General features: G+C 39.8%; 4 protein-coding genes across 4 annotated transcripts; all 4 read left to right on the top strand.

The window, feature by feature from the left end:
• The first annotated feature begins 2259 nt into the window (after positions 1-2259).
• Positions 2260-3988, top strand: LOC130700797 (compound eye opsin BCRH2-like). The gene is made up of 5 exons (XM_057522782.2): positions 2260-2687; positions 2771-2872; positions 2962-3067; positions 3141-3564; positions 3625-3988. The coding sequence occupies exons 1-5, from the start codon at positions 2279-2281 to the stop codon at positions 3745-3747; spliced, it is 1164 nt and encodes a 387-aa protein (XP_057378765.1). The 5' UTR covers positions 2260-2278; the 3' UTR covers positions 3748-3988.
• Positions 3989-4493: 505 nt separating this feature from the next.
• On the top strand, positions 4494-6251 carry LOC130700875 (uncharacterized). The gene has a single exon (XM_057522852.2). It carries the CDS (start codon positions 4494-4496, stop codon positions 6249-6251), a length of 1758 nt encoding a protein of 585 aa, XP_057378835.2.
• Positions 6252-10812: 4561 nt separating this feature from the next.
• LOC130700954 (compound eye opsin BCRH2-like) lies at positions 10813-12468 on the top strand. Its single transcript, XM_057522948.2, has 5 exons — positions 10813-11266; positions 11350-11451; positions 11542-11647; positions 11721-12144; positions 12205-12468. Exons 1-5 carry the CDS (start codon positions 10837-10839, stop codon positions 12325-12327), a joined length of 1185 nt encoding a protein of 394 aa, XP_057378931.2. The 5' UTR covers positions 10813-10836; the 3' UTR covers positions 12328-12468.
• Positions 12469-18363: 5895 nt separating this feature from the next.
• LOC130700932 (kinesin-like protein KIF14) lies at positions 18364-23857 on the top strand. The gene is made up of 10 exons (XM_057522923.2): positions 18364-19637; positions 19698-19857; positions 19957-20161; positions 20238-20367; positions 20426-20785; positions 20972-21292; positions 21360-21698; positions 21759-22484; positions 22559-23338; positions 23441-23857. Exons 1-10 carry the CDS (start codon positions 18663-18665, stop codon positions 23621-23623), a joined length of 4179 nt encoding a protein of 1392 aa, XP_057378906.1. The 5' UTR covers positions 18364-18662; the 3' UTR covers positions 23624-23857.
• The last annotated feature ends 1109 nt before the right edge of the window (positions 23858-24966 follow it).

Raw genomic sequence — 24966 nt, 5'->3', positions numbered from 1 at the left:
TCACCCAACACGGTGAGTCGATGGATAAGATCCGTCCTAAAGGAAGCCGGGATCAATACGAAGGTATTTGGGGCACATTCAACTAGAAGCGCGGCCGCTTCTATGGCGTCAAACAACGGATTGTCAATGGATGCAATTTTAAAAGCGGGAAGCTCGTCTCACGAATCGACGTTTAGAAGATTTTACAACCGATCGGCGGAGGCAACGGTTGAATCATCAGTCTTCGGACAAACTCACATTTAAACAAATCTACAAAGTCACCCTTAGGGTCTAACGAAATGGCATTTCGCAGCACAATTGTTAATTACCAGAGGGATCGTGTAGCGATCCCGAAAGGTAATTGTAATTGTGCTAGAAATAAATGAAGAGACGACCTAAGGGTCTGTCTCCCACCCAAACCCACCCTGGCTTCATTTATGGAGAATTATTGTGTGGTTTGATATCCGTCAGCCTTTTGTATTTTCATTATATTTTGGTTTCTGACAGAGTAAACCAAGCCAGAAAGCCCAGAGGTTTCAGCGGAGGCAGTGGTCATAACTGGAATCAGTCCATCGAACGTCCAGCAAATCAGCTTCATGGCTAAGAAAACCCCTGGCGAGATGGCAGCTATAGAAGAACTGCAATTTTTTGTTGTGTCTTTTCTTAACGAGTTGATCTTTGAATGGCACTACTGTTGTTACCCTTTTTCATGACCGTTACGGACAGAGTTTTTTCCCCTGTCAGAATTACGTCAGGTTTTTTCTCTGGTCCATCTCTGATTTCATAATCATTGTTTTGTTTAGTTGTTTATGTTGTTAAAGTTGTTACAAGCCCTGGTGAAATAAGTCTGAAGAGAGGGGGCGTATCAAGGCATTAGGAAAGGAATAGGTGTTCCTTTGTTTTTGGTTCTTTTTTGGTTTTTTTTTCTTTAAAGAGCTAAATAAATGGGTCTACACCCTTAGGGTCGTCTCTTCATTTATTTCTAGCACAATTACAATTACCTTTCGGGATCGTTACACGATCCCTCTGGTAATTAACAATGAATGCAGAATTTTAGGGTTTGAGGGCGTTCAAGTTATCAGCTGATGTCTAATGATGCCTTACTATGTAAATTTTTCCATTTGAATGGTTATACTAAAGGATATTCCTTGAGGATTTAATGATGAGAAAACTCGAGAATTACTAAGCGGAATGACGAGATTTCGCAACTCAGCATACGCTAATATTCTGTAAGATAGTTGACTTGAAAAATGAACAGCAAGATGGCATTGAATATGGTTTTCATTAAACGCGAAGCTACGTTTAATCGAAGAAATATGAGAGACATTCGGTTCTTTTTGAACTTATCATGGGGATGAATAAGGGATCTAAAACTGAAACAATGGAAGGAGCAGTAAATATATCTCCAACATCATAGCTTTACTAAAAAAAGGTTGATATTAAAACATTAGACGGTAGCTTGAGGAAAAGCATCAATGATTCCTTAGGAAAACTTTGGTTTGAATTATGGTAGCGATAGTTTATGTTTTGGACGTTGTCTTTGCAATTTGCATTTCTTAAAAATCAGTTGAAATGCTAAATACAGAAACATCCATTGGAAAGAGTTTGACGATTCGTATGCTTAACTCGTTTGTTAGATGTATTCTTGATAACCATTGGCGTACGAATCAATTACAGTTTAAAAAAAAAAAAAGCTATGTGCAAAAAAAATAATGCAACAGCATGATTATACATGGAACCAAAATCGAAAAGTATCGGTCAAATACTACGACGTTCTAAGGCAATTTTTGCCGACTTTTTGCGTTTTTTTCAAAATAGGGTAAATGGTTTGATAAAATTTTGCTTTAAAAGAATGTACCGTGATATTTTAGTGGGTGAGTATTGTGCCATGATTATTCGTTATCGTTTTTGTATACAAACATCAGGGTAAAAACCACAAACAATTTGTATGGTTTCTGTCCTAGTAAACAGCTTAGACAAGTCCTAATTCAATAAAGTTTCTTGAGGACGTCATCGCCAAGACATTGATTTCCGTGTGAAAATTCTGTATATAAACGACCGTTTCATCTGTTCAATTCATAGCGTCAGTCTGTAAGCTCTTGCTTTCGAGGTCGCTTCTTCTGCTTGTCAGCCCTCAATCTTTACAAAGTCATTTCCTTTGACAATTCTTTCTGTGCTAGATTCTTTTGTCTTCTTTGAAAACAAAATCTCTTTTCCAGGTAAAACATCATTTTGAATATACCATAATTTTCATTTGTTGTACTAATTGACAAAAATGGATGTTTTTTCCGTTAGAAAAATGGCGAATTTGACTGGTGATGCTGTGGTGGCTATGGCCCAGAAGCAGGCTTTCGATCCGTGGGCTTTGCCCGATACCTTCACTCTCTATGCCTACGCTCCGGAGGATATCCGCAGCTTTCTTCACCCTCACTGGCACTCCTACAAGGCTCTGCACCCGGCTTGGTATTACTTTTTGGGTTTACTGTACTTGATCGTCGGTACTTGCGCCGTTGCCGGGAACGCTGTCGTTCTGAAAATCTTCAGCCGTTTCCCAGCTCTTCGAAGCCCCGCGAACCTCTTGGTGATGAATTTGGCTGTCTCAGACTTCCTGTTGATGCTTGCTCTCTTCCCGGAATGCGTCTACAATTTCTTCCTCGGCGGACCATGGCGCTTTGGAGAAATGGGCTGCCAAATCCATGCTTTTCTTGGTGTGCCGCGAATTAATAATTTTACGCGCTGAATGGTTTGATACGATGTTAACTATTAATCGTCTGTTGACTTCTGTAAATAGGGGCTTGCTTCGGGTACAACCAGATTTTCACATTGACCATGATCTCTTACGATCGCTATAATGTGATTGTGAAGGGATTCAGTGGGACTCCACTTACTTTCAGTATGATTTTCTCAAAAAATTACTAAAATTATTCTTATATAGAAGAATTACCTTAAAAATAATCGATACACTTCCTTAACGAAATTCAGACCGCGCTGTCACCATCATCACCATGAGCTGGATCTGGGCTTTGGGCTGGTCCATCTGCCCACTGATCGGCTGGGGTGCGTACGCCATGGACGGCATCATGGGAACGTAAGTATTTTGATCTGTAAGCGTGGCTATATTCATATAACATTTAGTTCTTTTTCTCACCACAAATAAACAGATGTTCGTATGACTATGTCTCTCAAAATATGAATAACAAAACCCATATTATGGCAGCCACCATTGCAAACTACATTCTGCCAATCATTGTCATTGCTGGCTGTTATTACTTCATCGTCCATGCTGTTTTTAAGCACGAAGAAGAACTGCGTGCGCAAGCCAAGAAGATGAATGTTGCTTCTCTTCGCAGCAACAACGACCAGCAGCAGGTGTCTGCTGAGATCCGCATTGCCAAGGTCTCCATCATGAACGTGTCGATGTGGTTGACCGCATGGACTCCTTTTACCGTTATCTGCATCTTGGGCACATTTGGTGACGTTTCAAAGATTACTCCGTTGGTATCTGCCATTCCAGTAATTTTGGCTAAAACATCTTGCGCCTACAATCCACTCATTTATGCCATTTCCCATCCTAAATACCGAGAGGTACAGTTCGATTTCATTAAACTATTTTCCTCATCAAATTTTAAAATTTTTTTTTTACAGTGCCTCAAGCAAATGTTCCCTTGGATGTGCATCGTGGAAGAGAAGAAAGCAGTGACCGATAACCAATCTGTCATTTCGGAGAAGACTGAGATGACAGAAACTGTCAAGTGCGAATCAGCTTAACTACATCGAGCTTGATCAGTAGGTTTCTTTCTGAAAGAGATTGGTGGGTGCTCTGGTTATTAGGCGGCTATCATTCATGATGACGACGCTGGCTTTTCAACTGTGGACTAACGAAAATGAGAAAATTCGATGATTTCTGATAATTTTGAATTTTACTCTGTTAAAAGTGTTCTTGTTAATTTTTTTTTTATTTTGACGGACTCCGTTTTTTTGTCTAAATAAAATTTTTATTGTCCAAAAAGATGCCTTTTTTATCCGTTTCCTGAGAAAATTCGTTATGTCAGCATTATATCCGTGTGGCAACGACACCATGATAGTTTAGGGACAGAAAGGTATTGTATTTTTTTGGCGTGTAAGACACAGCAAATGAGTATACTAATACTTCCTTCTTGGATCACCAAGAGGATCCTGGGTTGTCGTATTTCAGTGGTCTCGCTCTTTTGTGATTTTTCTATGAGTTTCGTGTTAACTTGTTCATGTATCTTGCCGATGCTAGAGAAATCGTATATGACTATATACTAGAAATATTTTGATATAAAACAAATTACGACCCTTTCAGCAAATTCCGAATTGTGCTGCGAAATGCCATTTCGTTAGACCCTAAGGGTGTAGACCCATTTATTTAGTTCTTTAAAGAAAAAAAAAACCAAAAAAAAACAAACAAAAACAAAGGAACACCTATTCCTTTCCTAATGCCTGGATACGCCCCCTCTCTTCAGACTTATTTTAGCTCTTACAGAGTAAGGATGTCGGCACCTGGAAATTACAGAGATAGGCATAGAAACGATTGGTTTGATCCACGTGCCGTAAATTTTTCAAATAGGGAGCAGGAAAGAGAATTTTTAGAACACTCTCGTTATCGTGATCGCCAAAGTTACTACGATTCACGTTATCAAGAGAGGGAAAGGTCCCTCCCCCCACGTCCTACGCCGAGTGGTTTTTATCGCGACCGTCTCTACCTCGCCCCAATCTACGATCGTTACGACCAAGATTATGGCAGAGTCAGACCAACCTATGGGTATGACGTGCGGGATTTTTACACACGTAAGGCCGGTCGAGGGTTTTGGAGTGATACGGCGAATTATAATTCCCGCCGTGACAGTTTTTGTGCGGAATATAATCGTGTGGAGGATAGGCAATATACGGATGAGGACAGCGAGCGTGAGGCAAGTCGTGAGAGTTTTGACTGTGGCAATAGACACAGAACCGACGAGCAAGAAGAAGACTATGGACCACCGCAAGAAGAGGATGAGGTGGAAGAAATAGTGATAGACGACCACGAAGATCAGGATCGTCTGCCAGGATTCTTTAAGCGGCCATGGCGCCCAGCAAATCGAAGTCCAGAGAGTTTTGCAGGGCAGCAAGCGGCCAGGTCGCCAGCCGTACCCAGCTCACCGAGGCCGGGTTCATCAAAGGAGCGTACCCCAGAGCCCCGTAGTCTAAGGTCGAATGGTAGTAAAGAACCTGTACCGTTGGTAGTGCCACAAGAGGTCACCGAAGCTCTTTCCAGCTGGTTGACGAAAGGAGTACCAACTGACGAATCTAAAGCAATTTCAAAGAGGATTCCGCTTGATTTTGTGGACAAAGAATTTTCGTTAAGACCACCCAAACTCGACGGCTACATGTATAGACGGGCAAAGGATAAAGGGAAGTTAAAAGCAGTCAATGCGGCGGAGGAGTCGCTGGTCACGACGCAACTCAAGATCATGGATATTGGCCCGCCACTTATAGACCTCTATACCCGCATTCTTTCCCTCAGTGATGGAGAATCGGAAAGAAAAGCCCAGGATTTGGTAAAGGACGCACTACAGCAGTGGTCTCGCGCCTATCACCACGTTACCCGGCAGAGAAGGCGATCGGTGGTTGCCTTAGTGGAACCCGGTTTTGACTTTCTTACAGCTGACCCGGAAGCGTTTGCACCCGGAAAGGAGGCTCGAGAGCTCCTTTTTACGGGAAAGTTCCTGGAGTCGATGCTTAAAGAAGCATCGCAGGACGCAACATTGGCTAAAATCTCAAAGACCAAGACAAGTTTCAGGTCCAGAGGAAATGGGTCAATGGACCATTCTCAATCAGCATCGAAGCACCCTTTCGTTTTGCGCCCGAGGAAGACGAGGGAGCAGCCACCGCAACGAGTTGGAGGGGAAAGAGGACGACCGACTGGGGCTAGTTCCTGGTTACGGGGAGGCCAAAGGTACGTTTTTAATCCCCAATCTATTATTTGTTCTAAACGCCGGGCGGAAGAGCAAGTGGGTGCTAGGTTGATAGCTTTTGCGGATCGTTGGACGGTGGTAACGGACGATAAATGGATCCTCGATAGTTTATCGCATGGCGTTAAACTCGATTTCAGCATTTCACCTACTCATCGCACAATTCCTGTCTCTGTTGTAATGCCCAAAGAGATGGAGGCAGTTTGTGACAGAGAAGTGAGGGATCTTGTCAGAAAGCGGGCTATTAGAGAAATCACTGACGGGTCTCTGAAGGGTTCGTTTGTTCTTTATTTGTGATTCCCAAAAAATCGGGTGGGTTTAGGCCTATCATTAATCTGAAGCCCTTAAATCAATTTATTCGGTACGAACACTTCAAGATGGAAAATCTAGAATCGGCTCGTTTTCTTTTACCAAAAGGGGATTGGATGGTTAAACTAGATTTAAAAGACGCCTACCTGACGGTGCCGGTTTGTGCTGCCCACCAAAAGTTTTTGCGGTTCCAGTGGAAGGGGCGTTTATTCCAATTTGCCTGTCTGACCTTTGGTCTGGCTTCCGCGCCAAGGATTTTTACAAAAATTCTCAAGGTTGTCATGGGTTTTTTGAGAAAAAAGGGCGTAAGACTGATAATCTATTTGGATGACATCTTAATTTTGAATGTGTCTGAAGAAAGCACATTAGGGGATCTTAACGTAACCATCCAGTTGCTAAAACATCTGGGTTTTTTAATAAATTGGGAAAAATCCGTGTTGGTCCCTACGCAAGTCCTAGAATATCTGGGGCTAGTAATCGACTCGGTTCGATTGTCCTTCGCCTTGCCAAACATCAAAGTAAAAGCAGTTAAGAAGATGTGTGAGGCGGCGCTTGCGGCGGAATCAATTTCTTTGCGAAAGATTGCGTCTATCATGGGCAACGTTACCTGGGCGATCCCAGCGATTCCATACGCTCAGGCGCATTACCGTAGATTGCAATGGTTCTACATCAAACAAGCGCAATCGGCCAATTTCAATTTAAAGACTAGATGCTCACTTTCAGCGGAAGCTCGTGAGGACCTGGAATGCTGGGTATTTAATCTAAACAAAACCCAAGATAAAATTTTCTTTCCCCACACACCAGATCTCGAGATTTATACAGATGCGTCGCTATCAGGTTGGGGTGCATGCTGTGATGAAATCAGAACGAGAGGATCTTGGACGCCAGCGGATATAAAAAAGCACATTAACGAGCTCGAACTATTAGGAGCGTTCGTTGCGGTACAGGCGTTCGCTGCTCAGTCTAAGAATATCTCAATTAGGGTATTCTTGGACAATTCGACAGCTGTAGCCTATATTAATCATTGCGGGGGTTCTCGATCTCAGGCCCTGACTAACGTATCTGCCCAGCTTACAACTTGGTGCGAGAACCGCGGCATATCGTTGGAGGCGGTTCACGTAGCGGGCAAATTAAATATCATTGCGGATGAAGAGTCACGAGCCGGGCCAGACGCCGGGGATTGGAAGTTGGATCCGCGCGTTTTCAAGTGCATTCAGGAACTATGGCCGTCAGTCGTTGACGCTTTCGCAACACCTTGGAACGCACAGCTTCCATCATTTATTTCATGGCATCCGCAACCTGGCGCAATGGCAACAAACGCCTTTTCAGTCAATTGGAAAGGGTTGTTGGCTTACTGTTTCCCACCATTCGCCTTAATTTTCAAATGCTTAGGAAAGATCAGGCGGGAAAAATCTGTAGTGGTTTTTTTTTGTCCAGTTTGGATAGGCCAGCCGTGGTTCCCGTTATTGCTGGAGCTCTCCTGCGACGTCCCACGTCTTCTTGCGCCGTCTCAGACCCTTTTGAAATCAGCACTGGACGAAACTCACCCGCTTACCTGGAACAATGCGCTGCACTTGGCCGTCTGGAAGCTGTCAGGAGACAGTAACTTGAGCGAGGATTTTCGACAACGGTGGTCGACTTACTCATGGCCGGAATTAGGCCCAACACCCAAACCGCTTATGAGTCAGCATGGAGAAATTGAGTGCATTGGTGTATGGGGAGGCGTTCGAATCCCTTCTCAATTGTTATAGCGGACATCTTGGAATTTTTAACAAATTTGCATGCGTCGGGTAAATCGTATAGTTCTATTAATCTTCATAGGTCGATGTTGTCGAGCACTCTTAAGCCAGCGGAGGGCGTGCCCATAGGCGAGCGGCCGGAAGTAGTAAGATTGCTCAAAGGTTGTTACAATCGAAATCCGCCTCGTCCGAGATACAATGCAACATGGGATCCTAATCAAGTCCTCACCTTTGTTTCTTCGTTAGGAGAAAACGATTCGTTACCTCTATACCTGTTAGCGTACAAAATGGTAACGTTGATTGCGCTAGCGACGCTCATGCGAGTCTCAGAAATTGCGGCAATTGAATACAGTTCGTTAGTATTCGCTTCAAATAGCGTAAAATTCGCGTTGGGGCGCCGAGGAAAGCTCAGAGAAACGGTCCATAGCAAACATTCTCTTTAACAGCTTGTCCAGATCCAAAGGTATGTCCGGTTAGGACGTTGGAGTCATACAAGGAGCGCACTAGTAGTTTTCGAGCGGAACACAACAGTGATAGGCTGGTTATAGCAGTCATTGCTCCGCCCAAACCAGTGTCACCCAACACGGTGAGTCGATGGATAAGATCCGTCCTAAAGGAAGCCGGGATCAATACGAAGGTATTTGGGGCACATTCAACTAGAAGCGCGGCCGCTTCTATGGCGTCAAACAACGGATTGTCAATGGATGCAATTTTAAAAGCGGGAAGCTCGTCTCACGAATCGACGTTTAGAAGATTTTACAACCGATCGGCGGAGGCAACGGTTGAATCATCAGTCTTCGGACAAACTCACATTTAAACAAATCTACAAAGTCACCCTTAGGGTCTAACGAAATGGCATTTCGCAGCACAATTGTTAATTACCAGAGGGATCGTGTAGCGATCCCGAAAGGTAATTGTAATTGTGCTAGAAATAAATGAAGAGACGACCCTAAGGGTCTGTCTCCCACCCAAACCCACCCTGGCTTCATTTATGGAGAATTATTGTGTGGTTTGATATCCGTCAGCCTTTTGTATTTTCATTATATTTTGGTTTCTGATAGAGTAAACCAAGCCAGAAAGCCCAGAGGTTTCAGCGGAGGCAGTGGTCATAACTGGAATCAGTCCATCGAACGTCCAGCAAATCAGCTTCATGGCTAAGAAAACCCCTGGCGAGATGGCAGCTATAGAAGAACTGCAATTTTTTGTTGTGTCTTTTCTTAACGAGTTGATCTTTGAATGGCACTACTGTTGTTACCCTTTTTCATGACCGTTACGGACAGAGTTTTTTCCCCTGTCAGAATTACGTCAGGTTTTTTTCTCTGGTCCATCTCTGATTTCATAATCATTGTTTTGTTTAGTTGTTTATGTTGTTAAAGTTGTTACAAGCCCTGGTGAAATAAGTCTGAAGAGAGGGGGCGTATCAAGGCATTAGGAAAGGAATAGGTGTTCCTTTGTTTTTGGTTCTTTTTTGGTTTTTTTTTCTTTAAAGAGCTAAATAAATGGGTCTACACCCTTAGGGTCGTCTCTTCATTTATTTCTAGCACAATTACAATTACCTTTCGGGATCGTTACACGATCCCTCTGGTAATTAACAATGAATGCAGAATTTTAGGGTTTGAGGGCGTTCAAGTTATCAGCTGATGTCTAATGATGCCTTACTATGTAAATTTTTCCATTTAAATGGTTATACTAAAGGATATTCCTTGAGGATTTAATGATGAGAAAACTCGAGAATTACTAAGCGGAATGACGAGATTTCGCAACTCAGCATACGCTAATATTCTGTAAGATAGTTGACTTGAAAAATGAACAGCAAGATGGCATTGAATATGGTTTTCATTAAACGCGAAGCTACGTTTAATCGAAGAAATATGAGAGACATTCGGTTCTTTTTGAACTTATCATGGGGATGAATAAGGGATCTAAAACTGAAACAATGGAAGGAGCAGTAAATATATCTCCAACATCATAGCTTTACTAAAAAAAGGTTGATATTAAAACATTAGACGGTAGCTTGAGGAAAAGCATCAATGATTCCTTAGGAAAACTTTGGTTTGAATTATGGTAGCGATAGTTTATGTTTTGGACGTTGTCTTTGCAATTTGCATTTCTTAAAAATCAGTTGAAATGCTAAATACAGAAACATCCATTGGAAAGAGTTTGACGATTCGTATGCTTAACTCGTTTGTTAGATGTATTCTTGATAACCAATGGCGTACGAATCAATTACAGTTTAAAAAAAAAAAAAGCTATGTGCAAAAAAAATAATGCAACAGCATGATTATACATGGAACCAAAATCGAAAAGTATCGGTCAAATACTACGACGTTCTAAGGCAATTTTTGCCGACTTTTTGCGTTTTTTTCAAAATAGGGTAAATGGTTTGATAAAATTTTGCTTTAAAAGAATGTACCGTGATATTTTAGTGGGTGAGTATTGTGCCATGATTATTCGTTATCGTTTTTGTATACAAACATCAGGGTAAAAACCACAAACAATTTGTATGGTTTCTGTCCTAGTAAACAGCTTAGACAAGTCCTAATTCAATAAAGTTTCTTGAGGACGTCATCGCCAAGACATTGATTTCCGTGTGAAAATTCTGTATATAAACGACCGTTTCATCTGTTCAATTCATAGCGTCAGTCTGTAAGCTCTTGCTTTCGAGGTCGCTTCTTCTGCTTGTCAGCCCTCAATCTTTACAAAGTCATTTCCTTTGACAATTCTTTCTGTGCTAGATTCTTTTGTCTTCTTTGAAAACAAAATCTCTTTTCCAGGTAAAACATCATTTTGAATATACCATAATTTTCATTTGTTGTACTAATTGACAAAAATGGATGTTTTTTTCCGTTAGAAAAATGGCGAATTTGACTGGTGATGCTGTGGTGGCTATGGCCCAGAAGCAGGCTTTCGATCCGTGGGCTTTGCCCGATACCTTCACTCTCTATGCCTACGCTCCGGAGGATATCCGCAGCTTTCTTCACCCTCACTGGCACTCCTACAAGGCTCTGCACCCGGCTTGGTATTACTTTTTGGGTTTACTGTACTTGATCGTCGGTACTTGCGCCGTTGCCGGGAACGCTGTCGTTCTGAAAATCTTCAGCCGTTTCCCAGCTCTTCGAAGCCCCGCGAACCTCTTGGTGATGAATTTGGCTGTCTCAGACTTCCTGTTGATGCTTGCTCTCTTCCCGGAATGCGTCTACAATTTCTTCCTCGGCGGACCATGGCGCTTTGGAGAAATGGGCTGCCAAATCCATGCTTTTCTTGGTGTGCCGCGAATTAATAATTTTACGCGCTGAATGGTTTGATACGATGTTAACTATTAATCGTCTGTTGACTTCTGTAAATAGGGGCTTGCTTCGGGTACAACCAGATTTTCACATTGACCATGATCTCTTACGATCGCTATAATGTGATTGTGAAGGGATTCAGTGGGACTCCACTTACTTTCAGTATGATTTTTCTCAAAAAATTACTAAAATTATTCTTATATAGAAGAATTACCTTAAAAATAATCGATACACTTCCTTAACGAAATTTAGATCGTGCTGTAAGCATTATTACCATGAGCTGGATCTGGGCTTTGGGCTGGTCCATCTGCCCATTAGTCGGTTGGGGCGCATACGCCATGGACGGTATCATGGGAACGTAAGAATTTTGATCTGTAAGCGTGGCTATATTCATATAACATTTAGTTCTTTTTCTCACCACAAATAAACAGATGTTCGTATGACTATGTCTCTCAAAATATGAATAACAAAACCCATATTATGGCAGCCACCATTGCAAACTACATTCTGCCAATCATTGTCATTGCTGGCTGTTATTACTTCATCGTCCATGCTGTTTTTAAGCACGAAGAAGAACTGCGTGCGCAAGCCAAGAAGATGAATGTTGCTTCTCTTCGCAGCAACAACGACCAGCAGCAGGTGTCTGCTGAGATCCGCATTGCCAAGGTCTCCATCATGAACGTGTCTATGTGGTTGGCCGCATGGACCCCTTTTACCGTTATCTGCATCTTGGGCACATTTGGTGACGTTTCAAAGATTACTCCGTTGGTATCTGCCATTCCAGTAATTTTGGCTAAAACATCTTGCGCCTACAATCCACTCATTTATGCCATTTCCCATCCTAAATACCGAGAGGTACAGTTCGATTTCATTAAACTATTTTCCTCATCAAATTTAAAATTTTTTTTTTTACAGTGCCTCAAGCAAATGTTCCCTTGGATGTGCATCGTGGAAGAGAAGAAAGCAGTGACCGATAACCAATCTGTCATTTCGGAGAAGACTGAGATGACAGAAACTGTCAAGTGCGAATCAGCTTAACTACATCGAGCTTGATCAGTAGGTTTCTTTCTGAAAGAGATTGGTGGGTGCTCTGGTTATTAGGCGGCTATCATTCATGATGACGACGCTGGCTTTTCAACTGTGGACTAACGAAAACGAGAAAATTCGATGATTTCTGATAATTTTGAATTTTACTCTGTTAAAAGTGTTCTTGTTAATTTTTTTTATTTTGACGGACTCCGTTTTTTTGTCTAAATAAAATTTTTATTGTCCAAAAAGATGCCTTTTTTATCCGTTTCCTGATGAATTCTTTATGGCAGAATCATACTCGTGTGGCACCGTCACTATGATTTTAGTTCAAGGAAAGAAAGGTATTACATTTGTTGGCGTTTAAGACACGGAATGTGTAGTAGACATTACCATGAAAACGAAAGATGAATTGAACTCGTTTCCTTACATCACGAAGTGGTGGAACAAACCACCGTTAGGCAAAGCCAAAAATTGCTGAAAAAAATCTACGACAAATTTTCTTTCTACTAGGCTATGAGAAACAGACTTTGGAATAGAAAGTCCCGTCTATGCGGTAACTAATTTAATGAATATTGGCAAGTGTTTCAGTTCATATAGACTTTTCGCGGAAATTGCGAAAAAACCTTTTGCGGCAAGAGGGCCTGTGTTGCCGTTAGTCCTAGCCGGGCACTCAAGACATCAAATTTTCCGACAAGTAGGCTGCAGCAGGGCTACCGAGGTGCTCTGGAGAACTCGTTTTTCCAAAATGAAAAACGTTAAGCTTAAGGAGAGGTCTACAAGACCAAGAAAAAGTCCTTCTCTGCAAGATCAACATCTCTTTTGCTGCTGTTCGAAACAAGCCAATTTCAACAGCTAGTGAAATTGCAACCCATTTAACTTCAACATTTTGTAACATTTTTCCATCGCAGACACCCCATCCGTAAACATTCACTGTTAATTTCGAGTTTACGCCTTTCGTCGGTTAGGGGTAACTAATATCGATCGGAGCTTGCGATGTTCACAAAGGTAATCTCTGGTTAACGCTGTTCGTTCGTTAAAAGCCAACGAAAAACGTTACCGCGAGTGATTTCCGCAAAGGTACATTTGGTTAATGGTTTTCGTCGGATTTTGTGTGTGAAATACGGCATATGAAACCGATTTCCGCATTATACCCCCAGAGTCCTACATTGGCAAAGTAGACTAAACAGCATCCCTTGTCGAAGTGTAAGCTTAAATTTTTTTTTAAATTTGTTTTACTTTACTATTTAAACAACGTAAAGGGCCATATCATTCTAAAAGCCTCCTGAAAAATGATAAAGTAAAGTTTCCTAAATAAACTTAGCAAAAGGTCAAGAACTTCAAACAATTTTTTTTTTAGACAAACGGTATTTTTTAATGCTAATATTTTCTGGTAGAATCATATATTTTGTACTTATTGATCAAAATCGATAAATATTTAATGCCTAATAATAGTAATAAAAAGCATACAACAACTGGAATGTTACAGTTACGGATTTGTTTTAAAAATATATCTCTTTTTTTTCACTCTGAACAATGAAATAGTATCGTCAGTTAATCTCCCCCGCCCTCCCATTGTCGTAGCAATTTACACGTCTGAAATTGGATATTCAATAATTCTTACATTTATAGGAAATACAAGTTTGGTATAAGTTAAATTAAACAATCAATTTCATATCCTAATGATCTTTGAAGGCAGCTCACAACCCGTTATAATAATTGGCAATCAAAAACAGTTTAATAGTTCTCTAAACATTGGCAGCACTGGGAGACGGTTTCATCTTCTTCAAACGGGACAGGAGTTGTTTTTATTGTATAGCTCATGGAAAAACGATATAGTGCGTAATTTGGTAAGTAACATTTATGTTTGTCTGAAAATACCTGTTTCTTTTCCATTGTTCTGTTCTTTTTTGTTTTTTAAGGGTTCTCTTATATGTTGTCCCAGGTCGATGGGTGACTTTGGGTGACCACTCACCAGTAAAAAATATGTGCACATTGCAATGCATGACAAAGCCTAGCTGTTCAAGAGTAATCTACCAGGATTTATATCTAGATATTTGTAAGTTAATTTTAGTTATTGTCAAATGGCATGACATCTAACATTTTTCTTACAACAGCTTCCACTAAGAGGAACACAAGGGCACGAGAGGGTGCAGAAGAACAATTGACAATAAGTGAGAACACCACTTTCACTGTTCGTGCTAAAACATCTCTGATAGAAAGTGATTCCAATTTTCTAGGGTCATGTGCAGGTATTTTCAACGATAGACAAATTTTATATTTGCTATGCGTTCCTTCTTATATTTTATTATTGTAAAAGGATATGAAGTGAGTCACCCTACACAAGGAACACACATCAATGAAAGATTACAGCCAGGTCTAGTGATCGCAGAGGAAGACGTCAATTTCCAACAAGCAGAGTCTTTGTTAGATGGAACTAGTAAACAGGGTGTTATTGAAGTGGTTCCAAGGCAAGTACAAGCCAAACAACAATCAAGTAAGTTTTATACTTTATCATAAATCATATTGAATATTAAGTTATTATAGTTTCAGGTCTTGAATTTGCTTAAAAATTCATCGACAAATAGTCAGAAAAAACATTTAGTCCACCAAGGTGCTTTGGTATATCTGTCGACAACAAACTAAAATCGAAGAAGCGGTTAAATCATTTACATCTACAAGCAGTAACGGGAGTTCTAGGGTTTGCCATTGCCGAACATACTATTGCACCTGATACTGGCACATTAAAATGGGTAGTTGTTATTTTGGTGATCGATTTCTTGCTGAATGTTATCGGATAATAAACCTGGTTGTTTCCACAACAATTTTTCTATTCTTTTTAATTTTACATCCATTGAGGTTATGGGTGCATTTTTAAGTGCAAATAAAAATTATGATATGGGCCAATTTCGGTTGTATTTTATAACGATTTTCGTAAAAGCAACTTATCGAAAATCGTTGGAAAAAACCCGACGATTTTCGTTTTCGGAAACGTACCGTCGGTTGTCGTCGGTAAAATCATGCGTCCCTTGTCCGCCGGTTTCAGACTATTTTTCCGTACGAAAACCGCTAACTAAAACTAACAGTGTTAGCAAGTAAACCGTGATCCGCAAAGTGATGGAGATAAATCTCCACCCGAGACGCGCGGCAAGTAAGAATTTTCTAGGTTCTAAGTAAAAATTTCTTAACCGAAAGGCATGCGGAGAACGGGGTTCAATTGTGCTACGTTACCGCAATTTACCTGCTGAATCGTAAAATAATTTAATTTATAGCGACGAAAAGATTTTCGGGTACAGTAATATGGTTTATGATCTATTTAAGACAATTTTTCCGCTACCATCATCCCATTTGATTATTTTAATATTCATTTTCCGTATCGTTTTGATGAACAACCACCTGAAAAAGGGTGACAGGTCATTCGAACCCTTTCCCGGGTAGTTTTTGCTTTTTACCGATGTGCTATTCAAAAATAGTGTTGAAAAGACAACCAAACAGGATAGTGGGAAAAAACTTGTTTTCTTCATTGCGAGGTTATTATCAACATATAATCAATTTCTTGGTCTTAGGTCTGTCGGGTGTGGGTGTGTTATTGCGCACAGGACAAATGGAACGAGGTTGCGAACACGTTCAACCCTATGACAGGAACGAAAGAAAATCTGTCCCCGTTGGATTCACCAACATTATGGTGAACTACAAGTTCATTTTTTGCAGGACAAATCCCCATCCGCGCAGCCTTTATCATCGCTTAGTGGTTTCGGGTGCATCCCCAAATTTGACTGCTGCCATGGCGTTCGAAGAGTGCGGACATGATCCCCATCGAAGATTCTTGGGGTGACGTAGTTCAAAAATTTTGACTACCGACATGCCACTACAGCGGCCGACGCCTTCGATCATGCCCGTGAAAACTTTTTACATTATAGCAAGCGACCACACCTATTGGCAGATAGCTGTCCGATTCCATTCCAAAGCGCTTAAAGTTAGGCGCTGTGGTCAATGGTTTTTGGACAAAGTATAAAATTTAAAAATAAAAATATATTATCTTAAATTGGTTTTAAATAAAATAAAGAGAATTTATAATTATTCAATTATTTCTTTTTATTCTCCATATTCCGCTGAAACAAATGTCTGATTACTATAGAAACGAGACCCATCCCAAAGTCTGTCTCTCGTAGCCTAGTAGAAAGAAAATGGGTAGCAGATGTAAATATTTGTGGCTTTGCTTAACGGCAATTTGTCTCATCCCTTAATAATGTAAGGACATTCGATTCGATCATGTTTGATCTGGGCAAACCGCGGTTGGTCGGAAAAAAAATAGTCAAACCCGTCGGTTCCAGGCTGGTCGCGAGGCAATATGTACTACTTAGTACATAATCGCGCCTGCAGTTTTCTTTATGGGGAAAGTGTATGTTTTCACCCCTAGGGCTTTGATTTGGTTGCTTTAATGGCTAAACCGTTAAAGTTAAACCAGTTAAACAAAAATGCGTGTAGCGCATGTCTTAATTTTTTCAAAGCGAATATTATGAATTAGGTTTATATAAATTTATATTTATAATATTATGATAATGTACATAAATGTTACAATATAATAAATACACATATATACAGTATATTACAATTATATATATATATTTATACATACGTACAATTATATTTATATATTTATACATACATACAATTACAATATATATATTACTATTATATATATGTACAATAGTTATGGTAATTGAAATAAACGAGTATAAGAGAAACAATTTTTTTATTACTTGTCAGCAAAATTAATTATGATATTCGCTGATTTAATATATAAATAATATAAATATAATATAAATCGATAGCCCTTGGTAAGGGCTCTCCATTTTTAGATAATTGTAATCAATATTTTCAAATCGAAAAAATCTTAAACGCAAAATGCGTTTTTGTTGTTTTTCGATCTAAGGTTCTAATGGACGCAACCGATAAAACAAAAAAATTTATGTTACACTTGAACTTTTTCGTTTTCCGAAAATTTAACATAAGTTTTATAGAATTAGATAGCTCTTGATAAGAGCTATCGATTGATGCAAAATTTGTCAATTTTAACTGTTTATTTTCTTCATAAATAATTATTAAAGGATTTCATGATTTTAGAAAGGGGAGGGGGTGTGTGAAAAAGACGAAACTTTGCATTGATTGTTTGATGCTTAATCTTCGTCAAAACAGGAAACCATTATAAAATTTTTGTTCCTGGTGATTGAGGAACAAGTTGTTCTAAACGTTTACTTTTAAGATGCTATATTTAACCCCAAAAATTACGTTTGAAAAAGTGGTTTTTGATAAACCATTATGGCGGCCATTTTTTTACCGCGCCAAGTTCAAATTTTAAAAAGTGTAAATAAGTGTAAAAAATTTTAATTATACATATTTACATTTTGTTTGTGTCTAGAAAATTTCAGCATTCCGTCTTATATTAAAAATTAACTAGATAATTTAAATAAATTTATTTCATGGGTTCTCATTTAATTTACAATTTTAGGTGTCTTTTTTCACATTCCGCATGGAAAACCACGTTTTATCGCGACTTCCGCGTGGAAAAGCTCCAAGCAGACAATATTTAAAAAAAACAATTGACTAACGCCCTGCGCGTTTATCATTTACCCCATAAGAAAAAGTGCATCTGCAACTATGTGTACTACTTAGTACATATGTAGTGAGACCATGTTGTGTTTCCGACTTATTGTCGTGTGCAAACCGTATAAAACCACGATGTAATCAAACAACCAACCATCAAACCCGGGTGCGATCTGTAGAAAACACGGCAATCGGAACCGCACCGGTTTGTCGTTTTTTAAAATAAACCGCGCGATTTGCCCAAAACGTGCCCCGTCGTCGCGGGGCCAACGATGGGGCATATTGCTATTGCAACTGGATGTGAAAGAAAATCGGAACATTTGGCAACGTAGAGAAAATTGTAAAATCAAAACTGTGTAGCGCGAAAAAGCAGAAGCCAAAAGTTTTTCTGTGTTCAGTTGCACTTTGTCAACGGTTTTTTTTTGTAGTCTGCAGTATAAACGCTGAAGTGCATGGTATAACTTTACTCGTATGAAAATTCAGTCAATGATTGAAACGTATCATCGTCTACAAATCTCCATATAATCTAAAAAATGTTTTAGTGCGGTGTAGGTTTTAAAAAATTTCTCAGTCGTTATCAGGGAGTTTCTTTTTGCGCATTGCCTTTGTTAGTGAAGCAAGAAACCCTCTTATCATGACTGGTAGCTCTTGATCTATTCAGTGTTGAGAAAAGCCAATCAACAAGAAACAGAAGCAAATAGATAATTTTTAATTTTTAAAGACCTAAAGCAACCTTTAAAATGAAAAGTTCTATGGCTTCAATAGGATCAAAATTAAATCAAACTCCAAGATGTTATTCTATGTCAAATCCTTCAACAAAGGTAGCTGCAATGGAGGGTAATTCAAAACAAAAGTCATTTTCTGTAATCCCACAGAGCCCTAAAATAGAAAGAATGGAGAAAAAAGAAAAATATGGAAATTTGGAGAACATATCAAGAGATCCAATTGTTCGATCAGGAGGGCAACAATCAAGAAAGTCGGGAGCTCTTCCACCTAGTAGGCAAGAAAGGTATTCTACAGGAAGTCCAAAACTAAGCACACCCCTTAGATCTACTTTAAGAAGCTCAGAAGTTTCAAATTTGACTATTGTGAGAACACCAGAAGTTTTTTCTACTGTCCGGTTTGAGACACCAAAAAGAAACACCCTCCATGAGGTACCTGGCTCTGGAGTTGAGACCAGTAATCTAGTAGTTGCTGTAAGGGTTCGTCCTCAAACAGAAAAGGAAAAAACTGACAAAGAAATGAAGCCCATTGTTAATGTGAAGGAAAATGAAGTGATTGTACTGACAGATTATGGACAAACCCACTCATTTAATTATGATTACTGCTTCTTGTCAAATATAGTGCTCCATGATCATATAGAACATGATCAAAGCAAAATTTATGACAGTTTGGCTAAGCCATTACTCTCACAGGCTTTCAAAGGATTCAACACCTCTTTATTTGCTTATGGACAGACAGGTTCCGGAAAGAGTTACAGTGTAATGGGTAATATTGGATGTGAAAACGAATTGCATTTCGAAAGTGGAATTGTGCCTCGTTTTTGCCATGACCTTTTTCGTGAAGTGGAATTACTTATAAAAGATCCCGTTGACAATTTTTCCATTGAGATTCAGATAAGCTATTTTGAAATCTACAAAGAAAAAATTCAAGATCTATTGTGTCCCTCGAGCAAATTGGGAGGAAGTCTGCGCGTTCGTGAACACCCGCAAAACGTAAGAACACTCCTCATTATACTTATTATTGCCTGTTTTTTAATGAAAAATTTTCTATAGGGTCCATATGTAGTTGATCTTTCGAAACACGCAGTTACTTCGTTTGAAGAAGTGCAACGTTGGCTTGTAGTTGGAAACCGACAAAGGGCCACTGCATCGACCTCTGCGAATGAGCATAGTTCACGTTCTCATGCCATCTTTACCATAATTTTAGCCCAAAGTAAGCTACTGAATTCGTTCATTACTTAAAGGTTTTGTTTTTCTGGTCTTCGCAGGAAAATTTAATATTCTCCACTAATATATCTGTCTCTTTGTCTAGGCCATGACGAATTGTTAGATGGAAAATCGCATGAGGTGCGGAAGCAAAGCCGCATAAACTTCATTGATTTAGCCGGAAGTGAAAGAGTCGCTTCCTGCCACGCAGTAGGTGATCGCCGAGAAGAAGGTTTAACTATTAACCAATCATTACTAACACTGGGCAGAGTCATTACTGCGTTAGCTGAGCAAAAATTCGTACCGTATAGGTAAAATAATTTCTTTTGGTTTCAAAATAGTCGTGTAAATAGTCAATCTTGTTTGTTGTCGACATTGTTGTAACAGGGAGTCAGTTTTGACTTGGCTTTTGAAAGAGAGCTTGGGTGGCGACTCAAAAACAGTTATGCTCGCTACAGTTAGTCCATGCACGTCCCACGTGGAAGAAACTTTATCGACCTTGCGCTACGCATGCCAGGTACTGAACACATCAAAATTGCGATATGTGGTAAATTTAAGCTTATTGATTCAAATAGGCCAGGAAAATCGTTAATACTGCAAGAATAGGCGAGGACCCGAATTCTGTACATATTCGAAATCTACGGCACCAAATTAAGCTAATGGAAAACCGTTTGAATGAAGCCAATGCGCGTTCTGACATGGCAGTAGCTGATGGAAACATTGATGAATCGTCCTCGCGTGTGCAACAACTAGAATCAGAAATTCGCTGCCTGAAGAGTCGCTTGACTGAAGTTGAAAATCAGAAAGATGTTTCTTGGCAAGAGAAAGTAACCCAGGCAGAATTAAGACGAAGAGAAGCTGAAGAGGCCCTAGCAAAGTGTGGTGTTTCTACTGTCCAGGATCCTAAACAACCTTGTCTAGTCAACGTAAATCAGGTGAACATAAAGGCCATTTATTAACTCTATTTATCCAACGGTGTGGGTTTTTTGTGCAATTTTCTTTCGTTAAATTTTCTTCTGAAACGATTCTGAGGTGTAAACCCCTTGAAAATTTTCTAGTGAAATTTCCCATTGAAAGCCTTAGGTAAACGTGGGTCTAAAAAGGAAATTTTTTACTTCTAGGATCCGCTGTTATCTGGAACTCTGTTTTTCCCCTTGAAGCTGGGTCAAAATTGGGTGGGCCCATCGGTTTCTTCTGCGAATTCCCCTACAATACAGTTGACTGGTTTAATGATTGAAGAGAGCCATTGCTGTATTGAGCGTTCAGGAGATCACCTTACACTGGTTGCTAATGGCGAAACCTATGTAAATGGACAACTTGTATCCTCACCTGGATTACAGCTCCATCATGGAGATAGAATTATCATTGGAGGAACGCATTATTTTCATTTATACCACCCATCTGATTCCCAATTTCACGGAAACCAAAGTGCTAGCAATAAGGTAAGTTCGCCTTAGAGCTCCAAAACTGTTAATCTGTTTGCTAGGATGATGTATAATTTTTGTTTAGTTTCCCGATTTCGAAACTGCGCATGAAGAGCTAAGATTATGTCAAGAACATCGTTTGCAATTAGCTATTAAGGATGCACAGGAAAAGGCAAAAGTTCAACTGATGGCCGAAATGGAAGAAGTTCGTCAAGAAGCGGCTCTTGAAATTTCTTTGCAACGACATAGCTATGAAGATGAAATCGCCTCGCTCAATCGAGTATTGGAAGAACGGCAAGTCATCGGTATCACTTCGCCCCCCTCCTGTTCTCCATCTATAACAAAATCTACAAATTTGGAAGAAATCGAATCGTTGCTTCAAGATACGCAACGAAAGCTGGCGCTGCCAACGGAAAACTCGGAAGTATGAAAATTCTGCAGCCGTACTTTTAGAAATATATTTGATATCATTTATTTTCAATAGGAATCGTCATTTGTTATTCAATCCATGTTAAATGAGATCAATGCCATTTGCCGGCGATTCCAACAGCCGTATGCGTTTACACGCAGAGATGCACTTACCGATGATCTGCAGCCCATGATTTGCGTTCAAGATTTGGATCGCCAGCTGGTGATGTACTGGAGCATTGATACAATGCGAAAACGAATGGAAGTGTTGCGACAAGCTATTGATGAATCAGGAAAATTCCCCACTGCCACAGTTTTTGAGAGAGGTGATGTGTGGCAGTTGGAAGATGGCTCTTCTGCGCTTTTCGTTCCTGCCTTGAAAGAAAAGCTTGATAAATTGCTGAAATGCCATGACAGCAGTATGAGTGTTTTGGATGATAGCAGATTTAGCATTGACTCTTCCAGACGATCCAGCTTACGTCTTTCGAGATCACCCACCATCAACACTGGAGTCGCTGAAACATGCAAAGAGTTAATTCGCACATTTCACAACGGAGATTTAAATTCGACGTTTTGTTCCGCGGCTTCATCTCTTAAAAGCGCATTGGACCATCCCGATCGCACCTACAGCTTCGCAATTCCATTAACGGTTCACGCCCTTTCCCTCTTGTCTGTGTACCCAGGATTAGTCAGTTTTTTTGTTAACAAAAGAGATGTGCTGCAAAATGTCCGAAATAATTGGTTACACACCACGAAAGAACTCGGCCAAAGACTTCAAAATTCGCTAGAATTCGTCATGCAGGTGAGTCCGTTTCCCAATAAACGAGAAGTTAGTGTTGTTAAACTTTATTCTGATGTGTCTTTGTTTATCCCTAGGGTATTACATTAGATTCGGCTGGCCTTTTTAAGGAATGGGTTCGTCATACGCAGAACACGTTGAATTCCATTTTTGCTAGTTACTACGAACTTTCTGTGGTGTTTTGCGATGAAGTTCCCAATTTGGAAGTTATAACGGCATCCACAGCAATTGCAGGCTTTGTTACAGCTCAAACCAAAGTACACGAATCAATCGTCGATCTAGCTGATAATGTCCGGATGAAAATTGCACAGCTTCCAGATGAAAATTCGTTGGATTCTCTGGATAATTCCAGTTTCACTACTAGAGAATCTTGGCTAGTGAAAGCTTCCCATGACGTCGTAACACAAGTTCAAATCCTTCTTGAACAATTCACTGAAACCATTGGTAGTCAAAGTTGGAATGAAAAGGAAATGGCTGTTGTCTATTCAAAATTTCATCAGCGTATTGACATTTTGCTGCGTATGGGAACCACCATAGAAAATTTGCTTTCCTATCTGGAACTTGCTGATCTGTCCCAAATTAAAATGTGCGCTGCAGCGTTGGAAGTCCAGGCCACTGCGTACACAAACCAAATGGGTGTCACTTCTGATGTAACATCAGTCTTATGCGACGTTTCATTTGCTGTCAACTCTGTACACAAAATCGTCGCAGAAAGAAGAAGAATGACGGTATTGAGACGAGGGCGGGACATCAGCTATAGTCCACTTCCTGCACGACTACTTGCTTCTTCACCCCGCAAGTCTTCACACTTCGATGATGTCATGGAATCTGAAACCAGCGGCTCAGCATCTGAAACAGTATGTTTTTTTTTTTTTTGTTTTTTTTTGTATACTTCCTAGTTGTTCATTTATGTTTTAACGTCCTCATCTTTTTTTTTTTTTTGTATAAATAATTTACAGGGTCAGAGTGATGAGGAATCTTTGGAAAATGTATCGATTTCACCGTCTGCCATAAAGAAAGCATTATTGTTCAGTGTTCCTTTGAAGTCGAGCTTAAAATCGAATGGAAACGTAGAGCAAGCCATAACCATCAAATCGGTTCGTTTCAATGTATCAGATTTCTCGCCATCGCACGATTCTTAACTTTACTGCCTTTCATTTAGTGTGTTAGGAAACTAAGATTCGTACGATCATTTTTTCTAATGTTTCTGAGATTATTCAACGTGCATGCCAGATTCCGCTTTAAGTCTTCTAAGGTTATATCTATTATATGCTTCATTTTTCGTTAGTTTAGCACACCATTTATTCTTTCGCCGGAAAATAAAATAAGAGTTTAATTTGAAAAAATCAGATGTTATAATAAATCATTTTGCTGAGTGATTGAAATTTTAATGAACCTTTGCAGCCTTCTGTGGTAGATCAAATTGAGCGAAATTCTAGCTACTGAGGGCACGTTTGTCTCAAACACTAATGCAAAATTGCCAACCAAAATTAATTTTGATTCGCCAATAACTGCCTGAGAGTAAGGAAAAAATAATTTACTTATCAACAGGCGGCTAAGAAGGAAAAACCTAATCAGATTGCCTCTTCAGTATCATTTCATCATTAATATTCAGGGAAAAGGTATGTTCGACAATTATTGCGGCATACTGCTAGAATGATGATCAACAACCTTACTGAGGGATAAGTTTCAAACCGGCTTGCTGCGTCGCTTTTTACATATAGTATTGTAAAACTAACATGTTGTTCCTAAGCCGACGATGAAGAAGTGGAAAAGAAAACGACATGGGACCGTAGCGGCTGCTTCATCGCATCGATTGGCTACGCCAATAGTCTGTGCCATATGTTTTGATTGATCTAATAAAACACGTCGAGATACGGAGAGAAAATTGTACACCGCAGCTACGGAGAGAAAATTGTTTGCAAGAATATTTTTTCAATTAAACATGTTCCGGACGCAGAAAAATTTTAAATAAGTGCGAAAGGCCTGACGGGGGATCAGGGCTTTAAACTTAGACTACAGCTTAACGGAAAGTTGCCACTGCTAAAATAGAATAAAAATCCCGACGCTGTTTAAAACCTTGTGTGAATGGTGATAGATTTGCTCAAGCAGTTATATAATAATAATATGGCCGATATTATATGAGAATAATGTGATGGAAAAAAGCATTAGAAGTCGTCTGAATTTTATTTCCAACGCATATGTCATTCAAAGAACAACTAAATCGACAGCAGCGTGTAGCAGGTTATGTGATTTTACATATGTACTACAAGTAAAATTGCCGTGCGTTATGCAAACAAAAATGGAGGTTAAAAAAACTATATTTACACATCGCAAATACGGATACGCATAGTATGGGCATTGAATAAAGTGACTGAAAAAATCGGGGTGGTAACAATAAAAAATTACAAAAATTGCAGCACGGAGGTTTTCCGAAGTTTTCGTTACACTTAAAGCAACAAAAGGACCGCGTATGGTAGAAGTA

Source organism: Daphnia carinata, chromosome 9, assembly GCF_022539665.2.
Source record: "Daphnia carinata strain CSIRO-1 chromosome 9, CSIRO_AGI_Dcar_HiC_V3, whole genome shotgun sequence".
In the NCBI taxonomy this organism is placed as follows: Eukaryota; Metazoa; Arthropoda; class Branchiopoda; order Diplostraca; family Daphniidae; genus Daphnia; species Daphnia carinata.
The sequence above is the reverse complement of the archived record's forward strand: the minus strand, read 5'-3'. Positions and strand labels throughout refer to the sequence as shown.

Excerpts from the sequence above, each read along its gene's own strand:
- LOC130700875 (XM_057522852.2), top strand. The coding sequence starts at position 4,494 with ATGTCGGCACCTGGAAATTACAGAGATAGGCATAGAAACGATTGGTTT.
- LOC130700932 (XM_057522923.2), top strand. The coding sequence starts at position 18,663 with ATGAAAAGTTCTATGGCTTCAATAGGATCAAAATTAAATCAAACTCCA. Across the intron at positions 19,858-19,956 it reads TACCATAATTTTAGCCCAAA|GCCATGACGAATTGTTAGAT; the intron begins GTAAGCTACTGA and ends CTCTTTGTCTAG. Across the intron at positions 22,485-22,558 it reads CGCTAGAATTCGTCATGCAG|GGTATTACATTAGATTCGGC; the intron begins GTGAGTCCGTTT and ends GTTTATCCCTAG.
- LOC130700954 (XM_057522948.2), top strand. The coding sequence starts at position 10,837 with ATGTTTTTTTCCGTTAGAAAAATGGCGAATTTGACTGGTGATGCTGTG. Across the intron at positions 11,267-11,349 it reads CCAAATCCATGCTTTTCTTG|GGGCTTGCTTCGGGTACAAC; the intron begins GTGTGCCGCGAA and ends TTCTGTAAATAG. Across the intron at positions 11,452-11,541 it reads TGGGACTCCACTTACTTTCA|ATCGTGCTGTAAGCATTATT; the intron begins GTATGATTTTTC and ends AACGAAATTTAG.
- LOC130700797 (XM_057522782.2), top strand. The coding sequence starts at position 2,279 with ATGGCGAATTTGACTGGTGATGCTGTGGTGGCTATGGCCCAGAAGCAG. Across the intron at positions 2,688-2,770 it reads CCAAATCCATGCTTTTCTTG|GGGCTTGCTTCGGGTACAAC; the intron begins GTGTGCCGCGAA and ends TTCTGTAAATAG. Across the intron at positions 2,873-2,961 it reads TGGGACTCCACTTACTTTCA|ACCGCGCTGTCACCATCATC; the intron begins GTATGATTTTCT and ends AACGAAATTCAG.